This window comes from Anneissia japonica, unplaced genomic scaffold (genome assembly GCF_011630105.1).
Source record: "Anneissia japonica isolate Jap-2015-1 unplaced genomic scaffold, ASM1163010v1 scaffold287719_len1884721_cov185, whole genome shotgun sequence".
Lineage (NCBI taxonomy): Eukaryota > Metazoa > Echinodermata > Crinoidea > Comatulida > Comatulidae > Anneissia > Anneissia japonica.
Genome location: NW_022715822.1, coordinates 1,438,253 through 1,450,792, shown reverse-complemented (window position 1 = coordinate 1,450,792; position 12,540 = coordinate 1,438,253). Strand labels below are relative to the sequence as shown.

The 12,540-nt window shown below is 34.3% G+C and overlaps 1 protein-coding gene across 1 annotated transcript in view; it reads left to right on the top strand.

The window, feature by feature from the left end:
• Window positions 1-1,070: 1,070 nt before the first annotated feature.
• The window catches only part of LOC117109444 (ski oncogene-like), a 35,996-nt gene continuing 24,526 nt past the window's right edge, over window positions 1,071-12,540 (top strand). The window contains exon 1 of the mRNA XM_033251804.1: window positions 1,071-2,279. Coding sequence (XP_033107695.1) covers window positions 1,296-2,279 — 984 coding nt within the window. The 5' untranslated portion in view covers window positions 1,071-1,295. The remainder of the gene's footprint in view (window positions 2,280-12,540) is intronic.

The window sequence follows — 12,540 nt, the reverse complement described above, 5'->3', positions numbered from 1 at the left end:
CCCCTTTATGAGGGGGACACTTTCGGCGCCAAAAAGTGTTATGGTAAAGATAAACCTTGTTGTCATGACCGTGACAAAACAAGGTGATGGAATGTGGTTAAAAAAAGTATCCCATAGGAGGGGTTCTACAAATTATTAGGAAGAATTATCATTTCCTAATGAAAATACTTAATCGTTTTTATAGGAAATTGTTGAAATAAAAAAAGGAAAAAACAAAACAAAACAAGACAAAACAAGAAAACGTAAAACTATAATAATGATGATGATTATGATATTAATGGAATGGTGATGATGATTTGCTTCATTTTTTTGTATCTCGTATTTGTATATAATTTTATCTTTTTTTGTGATTATGTGTTAGTTTTATGTTATACTGTTATTTTGCAACTTCAATGACAACACGGCCTTGTAGAATAACACCCTCTGGGTGAAACAAGCTTTCCGTGTAAAAATAAAGTTTTAATAATAATAATAATAATAATAATAATAATAATAATAATTAAGATGACGATGCAGAACTGTTTGATGATGATGACGATGATGATAATAAGTATCATCAAAATTTAATATAATAATCAATAATAATATTTAACGAAACGAATGATTATAGATTTACAATATTTTATACATAGAAATATGTCAATCTATAGACATTTTATTGTATACCAGTTTATTCGAGTCGACTTGTAAATTCAGGCCAGGCCGATAAACTCCACGATGAGCATATGCATAGAGAAAGAAAACAGATATATATTCATTATCAACAAAATTTCTGCTATATTATGTTACTTATGCAAAAACACTATCAGTTATGATGGCACTATAAAACCATTGAAATTCCCATTTTGATGCGGCTGTGTATTAATAAATTTGGAACACCCCGATGAGGCCCCACTTAACTACTGAATTCGCTATACTTGTGGGTTACTCATGAGAATTCACTGTTGCGTGCTTTTGTTGCTTCTAAAAGGCCTTCAAAAACAGCTAACCTTATCAAATCTAATCCGTTAGAGCAATTCACGAATACTCCGTCATAATAACGTGTGTCTCGACACCGAGGTCATCTCCGGCTTTGCATATCTCAGCAGAGGGAGGAAAACGGAACAGCGTCTGTTCGTCTCTGGCTGGATAATCGAACTCAAGGCTGGGCTAGCCCGCCGCACACGCATACCGACAACAAGCGATCGAGCTGGCTGGATCAGTCAACGTGAGTAGCTAGCGCAAGACACAGTGAAAAACAGAGCGACTTATAAACCTGATGTTTGTTGGCTAATTAGCCAGTATTTTGACTGAAAATGGAGCACATTCAGTCAATGCCTTACAATTCTGCAATCGACAAGGTTTTGCAGAATTATCAGAACGTAGCATTGTCGACTTTACAAGGACCAAAAAATTCGCAACCACCACGTTGGTACGAGCGAGTGAAACTCGAAGAGGAGCATACGATTACGATGAAGGGGAAAGAGGTGCTTTTGAATCAATCCTTGAAAACGGTGCCTGTATTGCCCACATCACTGCCAGGGAACGAACAGATGGAAAAATACGTCGAAGTTATGGATCCTATTCTTCATGGTTCTCCATTCCCAGTTCAGCAAATCCCAGTTCTTACACCGATAGACAATTCGCGAAGTGAAAAATGTGAAACGATATTGGAGAACGAACAGATCGCCTGTTTTATTGTCGGCGGAGAAAAGCGTCTTTGTCTCCCTCAAATTTTGAATAGTGTGCTTAGAGATTATAGCCTGAGACAGATAAACTTAGTTTGTGACGATTTGTACATTTATTGTTCGCGATGTAGTCCAGAGCAGTTAGAGATTTTAAAGGTAACAGGTATTCTTCCATTCAGTGCACCGTCTTGTGGATTGATCACAAAAACCGATGCAGAGCGTCTGTGTAACACTTTATTGTACAGCTCAGAGAAGCACGTCTACTATGGTTTGGAATTAAAGAAACGAAAGTGTCAAAAAGAAAACAGCTTCGGGGTTTATCACGAATGCTTTGGGAAATGTAAGGGAGTATTTTTCCCAGAACTCTACAACCACCCAGACGCACCATCCATTGAATGTGTTGAATGTATGAACATGTACCCACCACAGAAGTTTATCGTCCATTCCCATGGTGGCAAGGAAAATCGCACTTGTCACTGGGGCTTTGATTCTGCTAATTGGCGAAGTTACTTGATGTTGTCCAATTCTGCATTAAATGAGGAAAAATACCAAGATTTACTGGATGAAATGAAAGGACGTTTTGACTACAGGAGCAGATACAAACGAAAACAGGTAGGGTACTGTTTGTAAATGTCGGATATGTACAGAGAAAATACATTGGTATTCATTTGTTTACTAAATACTATATTCCCAAAAACCAAAACAAAACAAATTCATTATCAAGATAAGAAAAAATATTGATTAAGATTTAATGTTCAGTAGGCCTAGGCCTATGTTCTACTGATGTGACAACATGCTGATTTGGACAAAATATGAAATTGGCTTTGAATCCAGAAAGTTTCCTGCATTTCACCGAGTTACACGCCATAATTACATCAGTGGTTTTCCTGTACGTCTTTGTACTCATTATAACCATGCCCCCTATAGGTTGAAAACAGCAATACAAATCCTGAATAAATAAAAACTGTCTACACTCATATACAGTATGTCTAGCCAAAAAAAAAAAAAATTCTGTCATGATAGGACTTACAGCATTCACAATTCTTTCTTTGCAGTTTCATGTTTTTCCCATGTTACAACTTTTTTTTCATATTCTGATTTAACGTTTTTTTAAAGTTCAATGCTTTTCTTATTTTGTGTTGAATGCATTACTTTTAAATGAAGGTTGCTAGTTTCATAGAAATTAATAATTAAAGTACCATCAGCATTTTGTCCAATTTATTTTGATGTGAAAATAGATATATTATAGTCTATCAATTTTGCAGAATATGTGTTCATTAATACAACACCATCTAAATTGGTGCGAGACTTGCGACATAGTACGCAGAATTGCACACAATCTATGACTTCTCGAACCAATTTCACTCAAGGACAAATTCGAGAGTGTGAATGGCTAGGTTCATAATTGCCAGACAAAGGTCTCTGGTGACTGTTGAACTGAAAATTTTTTAAGGATCAGATATCGCTCGCCACGATCATTTCGTGATTGTCACATAGTGGCGCTCCTATCGTATGTCAACGCTTACTTAATCATTTTGTGAAAGTTTCATTTTGGAGAAAGTCCTTTAACAGGAAGTTCTAGAAATCCAAGTCAACCCTGCTGGAGACCACTCGTCTGCTGGGATCCCCTTTTTGTAGGCCACTAGCAAAATTCTCCGTCTGAATCGTGTGACGATCGATGCGTCAAGATGATTTCAATTTTAAAATCACAATTTAAAATGACATCGAACGGATTATAGGAAAGTAGTTGTCTTGGTAATTTGTTAGTATTTAACTTCTTATCACAATCACTGTAACCATGGTGATAACATACGTTAACTTTAGCATTACGAAATTAAGAATTCTTTTTAAAAAATCAAGAAGTTCTTTAACTAGTTGGCCTGCTCCAAGCAAGCCAATTACGACTAACGACAAACAAATTACATTAGTACGTTAAAAGACAAGACATGCATTTATCCAAGAGACTGAATTCTGTGTTAAAGTTTATAGAGGTTAATAATTTCAATACGATAGTTCCAGTTGTCAAAAGTGAAACCGTTTCTGTCTCTGTTACACACAAACATAGTCAATGAATCCATAGGCCCTTGAGGTTAAATGCATTTACAACTTAAATCCATGTCTGGGAGAAGAGTAGAATAGTGTCAACTGATTTCAAGATTCTAGAGAAGTTTTTACATTTTTTCGTTAGCCAGTGATTCAATCTGTCTTGATTGCTGTCTTTAATGAATACAGCGGATACTTAATTTCCCGTGAACGCCATGCCTTCGCTAGCATCTCATCACAGACTCACTTATTTGTAGGAATCCGTCTAGACAAGGGAATGACCTAAACTTAAGTTTATCTGTTAATGTGTGACATTCAGATAACAAAAATTCTTGTATTTAATATCTGAAGATTTTCCAGACTGAAAACTTAATGTAGTACACAGTAAGTTAATAATTTGAAACTTGGCTTTATCAGCCATCATTGCTTTTTAGAGTTTCCTATTAAGGTACAACAAGTAACAGTTTAAGATAAAAATATTTTTACGTGCTTTCTACTCAATAAATAAACACCCTGTTTAAAGATACTGCAGTGCCTACTGTCTGGTAACAATCTGACCGAATCCAGACGTTCAATTAAATCACTGACTTAAATATTCAAAAGAATCAAGTTAGTTAAATCCATAGATTCAAAAATTCATAGCAGATTTGCAGATTTTACTATAAAAATCCTCAATTGATTGTCAGCCAACTTTAAGACTCGATGCATTTTGGCAAAGAAAATATCTAACTACAGTAATGCAAGTTCAAACTACATTAAAATTAGAGTTTTAAAGTTAGGTCTACATGCAGTAGGCCTCAGATGATTTATCACCAATTGGAACCTGACAATTTTGTTATTGGTTTTGTTTTTTTGTACAATAAATGAATAATTTATAATATTTTTGTCTGTATCATTTAGATTGTGATATTTTTTTTTTTTCAAAATTAGTGTCGCATGGTAAAATTCTAATATCAAAATTTGTAACCAATCAAATTTGTAACCAATCAAATATCTGCCTTGTGTAATTAATAATACTGTAGAACAGACATTCACATAATAATTACAATGTTACCTAATTACTGCTGTACTATGATATCGAATCTTGTATAATTGGTATTTGATGTTTGTAGGGGCGTTGTAAATTGCTGCGGGCACTGTCGTCTAGACCCATTGGTTATTGAACTCTAGCATATTGATTTGACCTGTACCATAGACAGTCTCCATATGTCATTTCATTTTATTCATTGATTCGTGATGAAGTGGCGGAGAGCAAATTGTATTAGTGGGTATTGATCGTTACAGTGTACAAACAATGTTTCTCATTGCATATCGAATGGACCAAGCCTACAATCTCACTCGTATGTTTGTGAGCTTGTTGAATTTACATTCTATATTCTACTTTGAATTTGGGTCATGTTCACTGAACCGCGAAACCTATTCACTCAGTTCTGTCTGAGCTTGCAAGGCTTTTGTTGTCCTTTGCTTTTGTGTAGCTCCTTTCAGAGTGCTACATACTTTTATGACGGTATTCAAAGAAAACATAAATTAGACCACAATTTTTGTAGTGCAACTATTTGATAAATTAATCCAAGCACGCGTGTTCTGTTGCTGTATGAACTCCCTACACTACAGCATACAATACAACTACTAATTTTTGGCAGACTGCCAGTTTATCTACCATGGATAAACACTAAAAGTATTTTGCTTACAAAGACATGTACTTAATTTAATATCAGTATATTGATGATACTTAAATTTATTAATTATGTATCAAAGAGGATCAGGCAGAGATAAGCCACAGTTTGACCATTTTCTATAAAACAAAACATGAAAAATAATTAAGAAATGAAAAATATCCCCCAAGATTGATTGTTTTTCTCACTGTTTCTAAGTGTAGCTAACAGCTTCAAATAGGTCCCACGGCTTCATGTTTCTTATTAAAGATGATTTCTGTACATAAGCACAAGAAGATATTAATATCCAAAATTGAACCAAAAAAGTTTATCATAACGCTGTTCCTACTGTAGGCCTACATTATACGTTTTTTACGAACTCCTTTCCAAACTTGGGAATTGGTGTATTGTGCGAATGATTTTGATAAGAAAATGTCCTTGTCACCTTGGCGCCACTTTTTCAATCCCTTCTGCCACTGGTGTAGTTATTTCTGCTTTTCCGTACAACTTTCTTTAAAGTTTGATTGGTTAAGCATGTGTAAAAAAAAAAACGATTGCAAAATGCGAACATTGTTAATTTGCTCATTCATGTTTTTCCAACATGGTTCAGGAATGTGTGAGTGTGAAAACAATCATTGCATGGGAAAGCGGTGGCGAGAGTGCAGGCTTGTTTTCTACTACGTACTTTTAATTAATTAAAACCCAGTCCACCCTCATCGAGCATCCAGTCTAAATTCCTGCATGGAATCTTTCGGAGGATGCCCATACCACGTACAGTACCAATTACTGTTTACAACATATTTTTTCCTGTTTGATATTAGGATTAAACGTCGTCCATATTAAATATTGCACAACAAATGCTTTTAAATAGTGATTGACATTTGTCAACATGTTTGAGATCAATGACATTACGTTGTACTTAACATACTTGCGGTTAAACTGTCTAGGAAATTTTTAAAGGAGGTGGTGGCTGGAATGTAGACTTTTTATTGATTTATTTTACAGGTATTCAAAAAAATTACAGTTTGTAATAATTGCAATGATTTAACTACACTAACAATTATTTATGCTGGCATAAAAAATATTTTACTAAGAAAATTAATCACAAATATTTGAGTACAGTAGTTTCATCTCTAAAATGAATGTAGAACTATTTAATCAATAATAATAAACGAAGCACATTTTAATGTACACTAACTGTAAGCTTTCGTCTATGTTATCAACATGACTTCGTCAGGTTAATGAGCTAGCATCCGTTGTTTTGGAATTGAGTGAACAACGCCCTCACTTTCAAAAAATGAATATAACCATACAAAGCAAATAAAAAGCTTTTCTTATCAGGATTACAATTTTTAGAAACATGGAAGTTTCAAGTTCATCTTCTTTGAATTTTAAGAACCAGAAAGAACGTAAATAATTTTTACAATTACTCAGGTTTGATCTTTTTCAACACACTTTCTAGTCATCTCAGGGACACTAATTTACATTCATCAAATTATCTGCATGAGGAAATACAAATGGTCATTCTTTTCATTATCCTTATATGGGCAATTTCAGAGTATGTTCATTTCATCTGACCACAGACACAGAGAAAACTGTATATTAAGCAACCAATAAAATACTAATAGTCTACTTGTGGTTTTGAATGCAGGAAATGTCAAAATTGCTTCCTTTAATAAGTGGATATGATATTTAGATGTTTATTTACAGTAGACTAAACATTGCGAAAGGTTTGACCAGGATGTTGGATTACACCAACAATAAAAGATACATTGTTACCTGCAGACATGTCTAGACCATGGATTAGCTGTGACATGCGCTTGAACAAATATGCCATTTTGTTGGTTGTTATTGAGGCAGGAGAAACATTTTCAATTCGAATGCACTAGTTTAGAAAGAATCATGATATAAAAAATAGTGTGTTATCAGTTGTACTAGAGAAAAAAATCTCAGGGACAACCTTGTATAAAAAATTAGGTGTTTTTTTGGGGAAAAGTCATGATGATATGCAGAATTGGAACTCTTCTAATTAATAAGTAAGATTTATTTTGGTCATAATTTGGCCATAATTTAATTCATAAACCGAATGTGAACACAACAGTACACTTTGTGTCTACTGCCTGTTTGTAGGCCTTCCGTATCATCCCTATGCTTGTAAGACTAAGAGTGAACCTGGTTGGAGGAATTGAAGGGATACCCGCCTTACGTCATAAGCTAAAGATAGAAATGAACAGTCTGGCTTTTCTTTTTTTGCGTGGTTGGAAGCGTCAGGTAGCTGACTCTATTTAGTAGCTCCCTAAGAAATATGATGCCATGCGTAGGCCTGTGCTATAGAACCAAAATAATGTGTAATTAGGCCAACCGATGCTGACTTGAAAGTCAAAAAAAGTAGCCACTACTGTTTTACATGACCTAACTTGAACTGTCTCTTCTATATTTTAGTGATCATCATTTTGGTTTAAAATTTTTGAATTTATAGTAAATGAATAAAAGTATTTTGACCACTAAACATACCACATCGGTGATTGCCATATCCTGCCTATTGTAAGATAATAATAAAGTACTGTATTGTATGGTGTGTTGTGTATCAGTAAGCCAACTATATTGGTCACCTTGTATTAAACAATGTATGGTCTAGACCTATACTTTTTTTTAAATTTATTCAGTTCATAAGTCCTTATTAATCATAAAGTGCTAAATTCTTTAATTAAAAATAATCTTTTTCTTACATTTTTGTTTGAAAGATGACCAAGAGTAATATTTTGTTTAAATGTTTTGAAATGAAGATAACATAGATGATTCAGTACAAGGTAGGTCTCATTGCTAACAAAGTGACATTTTGCTGAAATCTAATTTAGAAAATATTATGGAATTATAATTAAAAAAAGTTGCTAGACAAAGTAGTTCAAGCATCAGTGCATCTAATAAAATAACATTTCCTGGCAGTCTCAGTCATAATAAATTCTGTTTACTGTTCTGTGAGGTCAATATCTAGTGTGACCTTTAACCTGCATATATGACAGTATGTCAGGCAGGCAAAAGCTTGCATTTTGAAACCATATGGTGTCTAGTCAAGAAAGAATTTTTCAAGTTCAAAGAATTTCTTGTTTTTCTGGTTCTTTTGGTGTTTTACTTCAAAAGAACAGTACAGTAGATTAAGGACTATCTTGTACTGTACTCTGTAGGAGAAAAATTAGTGGTTGTGGTTAGTGGTTCTCTCTTATTTTCCTTGGCATTTAGTCAAGGTCTTTGTCTCAGATGGGAGTTAGCCAGATAATGCAAAAGGAAAAATGATTCTGTATATCATTTAATTAATTTTAAAAAAAAGATTTTATTTAAACAACCTTACAGTACATGAATCCTCATTATTATTATTATTATAATAGCTTGGAAGTAAAGTAAGACATATCTTATTTCAAATAATTCAAATTACAAGAATAATTCATACTTGAAAGTTTATATAAGATGTTATAGACTTGCCTGTCAAGCCTGTTTTTTTAATAATGTTGCTAAGTGTAAATGTATGCAAACATGCGATTTGGACAAAACGTGTGTTTGTGGATTTTGTTTGTGGATTCCCAGGCCTGGTCTAGTCACTTGTTTAAAGCCGGGTGCTAACTGCATCATACTACGAATCCAACTCCGGTCCCTGTGAGCGCTAGATGCTGCAACGCCGTCTGCTGAATGTCGGTGGTAGTATGACGGATCGGTCATTAAATATGATTCGTCATCGCGTTAGGTTCTTCATAGAATCATGTCCACCGATGACCATTGGCCACAGTTAGTGCCTGGCCAAACACTTTAGAAAGGTCTAAATGTATGTATGAAACAATGATATTTTGGTATCGCACTAGAATTGACAGAAGGGGATATTGACCTCTGACCTTGCAGTTGGAAACCTGTAACTTACTGGTGTTCCAACTACTTCAAAATACATGAACATGTCAGGTGTCCTGAGTACAGTATGTCTTATGTTGTCTTACAAAGTGAAACCCTTTCATTTGTAAACCAAAGATAAACAACTAATATTAAGGTTACCCTATATTCGTGAGACACTAGTCTTCTTATAAACAAACTTATCTGGATTCAATATCTATAATTCTTGAAATGTTTACACTGTATTGTTCGCTGACTGCTAGATTCATCCAAAGCGTCATCATTATGACTAGGCCATAGATAACAATCTGTGACTTTGGCCATATTGTTATAAATAAGGTTTTGGGTTGATAAACCACTGAATGACCTAAGGCAGGGAGTGGTCTTGTGGTCTCTCCATAGAGTACAGTAAGTACTACTGTAGGTTGATGCTAAAGACTGATTTGATTAAAAATATGAATAATGATAATATTTTAGACTAATAAAGTATCTGTTCAGCACACATATCTGTGGTCATATTAGCATACCCTATGTGTACATTTTAATAATGGTTATTGAAAAAATGTGAAGAAACATAATATTATAATATGTCTGTTTGCCCTTTGGCCTCTTATTTTCTAGATTAACGTCAGACCAATCCTAAGATAGTTAAATCAGGATGTTTAAACTTCTAGGCTTTCGAAGAGGAAGACTAGTGTAGCATAAATGATACACAGAAGTATAAAACATACCGTATATAGGAACAAATATTATATATTATTTAGCAGACTATTTTTACATAAAAATACAGAAAGTAAAACCCCTTTCGTAATTATTAAATAATGTGTCTATACTGTACATAGCTAATAAACAATTTACTATAATATGTATAGCTCCGAATAACATTATCATATAGTGCTCGGGTTCATCACAAGGTGCATAAATTATAGTACAGTAGGACACGAATTTATGCAAGATTATCCAGGTATATTAGTGCATTTCTTTAGCACGTGCTTCTCCAAGCCTGAGCACGGCTGTAGTATTCAGCATTTTTTACATCCAGTCTTATTATAGGCCTAATATAGTATTGCAGTTTCCTCTCAATCTCTTTTTAACCAAACTGAATATGGAGGATTCATCAACTAGTGGAATATTTTCAATCTCTGAGGAAAAGATTGAGCACCTTTAACCTTAAGAATTGAATTGGAGCAATGTGATTGGTCAGTATTAAGGTGTGGTTCTACATGATGGGGAAAGTTTAAGTTACTGTACTTTAGGAATTACACTAAATGGAAAGGTAACAATTCAGATGAAATATAAACTAAAACAGTCAGATTTTATAAAATAATATTCTTGCATAAAAATGGAATTTGCAATATTATAATTAAGTCGATTTCTTGATTTTCATTAAAGATCGTATCGTGCGGCCATAAGGAAATTTTATGTTGCCATGTAAACATTCAGTTATCCAATAAAAAATTATGATAAAGAATAAAGGTGTCTTAAAGGGAGATTTTACATTAGATTCAGGCATGATAAAAAGAAATAAAATAATTTTTTCTTGTTTTTTTCGGGTGCTTTAATGAAGATTGATTGAATTGTTATCTTTATTTAAAAGAATGGTTATTGGCCGGAAACGAGTTTATGAAACAAACTATTTTATAGAAAAGACTTGCCTTTCTGAGAACTTGTTAAATTTACACAATGTAGACTACTGTTGGCGTATTGGATGTTTACGTGCATAAATAAATGTTAGATATAAAATTTGATCAGATATTCAATGCTGGCATACTTAACCGAGAATCTGCGGAGTTTAGCCTGAATCCACAGTACTTAGCGTTTTGAACATGTACATGTAAATGGTGGATAAGAAACGCAATCACAGATATCATATGCCAACACACTTAACCTGAAATCTTTCTGAATTCATCTAGAATCCACGTTTCTTAAAGCTACGATCATCGAATTTATTGTTGTTAGTGCCATGATCAGAGCTCAGTTTAGATGAACAGCTAGAATGTTAGGAAATCGGCCTTTTATTGAGGCAGAGTAAATAGGCCATTGGATTTGACCTCCAACACCATGAGGGATAAAGTGGGATAAAGTGAGTCCTGACCTGCCCTACTTCTGCAACATATTCAGCTTATATCATCAAAGAAGCCACTTTACTTGGCTTGGTGAAGATGCTCATTTAGGTCTATCAGGTTCTGTAACTTATGACAAGATAGAATTAACTTTGAGGTCATTCAAGTTTTGTAATCATTTGCGAAGTTACAAATGACCTTTCGGGTCATATCACAGTACTGGCAGAGGTAAAACATCCTGTAGGAGGTCCAGTAGTAAGTAATGAATTAAAAGTTTGGATTCTCATTCCACATAAAATGTTGGCCCCGCTAGACTTTTTGACCAATTTTTCATGATTTCATTATTTTTCTTGTCTTACAACAGTGTGATAAACATATTTTGGCTAACCATTATGAGCCTCATCGAAAATAAAATAACCTTGATGATGTACTTTCGTGGCGAATCATTTTAAACTACTATCTGATAATCCTATTGATAGCATGTCGATAATGAGAGGTCCGCGAATGCAAAATGTTGGGAACCACTGTTTTATACATGTAACTTAGATTTTGCTACAGCAGCATTCGACTGAGCAAACCATTCTGTCGCACAGTGCAATCTATTAATAGTGCGTGACAACAGTCATCACGTACCATTCACGTTTTTTTCCTGTGGATGATAGCATGCTCAGCGAAGGTTGGCCGGAATCACTGATTGGTCATAATGTGTTTTGTTTTTCACTCAACGGTTTTTAGATAGAAAATCTTTCTATGTAGAGCAACATTTCGGTATGACATAGTCACGTCCAGTGTGGATTAACATAAAGAATAAAACAGGTTCAATTTTTCTCTGCCGCTGCTACACTGTGTGTATATACACTTTAAAGCTTGGACATTTTATGTTGGAAAACCATAAGCCCAAGTCTTTTCACCAGTAGACTTTTTGAATTGAAGGCTTTTGAAGAGTATTATTTAGTTTAATACTCCAGAACCAAGTGGATCTGAAAGGTAGTGGCTGAGATTCGTAGAGTACATTTTCAGTTTTTGTAATACATTTTATCTTGTATATATCACAACATTTTTTTTTTCTCTTTTCGATGACGACGACGACATCATGCCGATGGATGCCAGGGAATCCCAGCTGGCTCCACTACTGCTTGGGAGTGCAGAATGGCATTGTAGCTGGACCCCGCTTCCCCAGCGTGAAAACTTTAAAGAAAATGAAATGTATTAAAACACAACAAATATTCATAATAA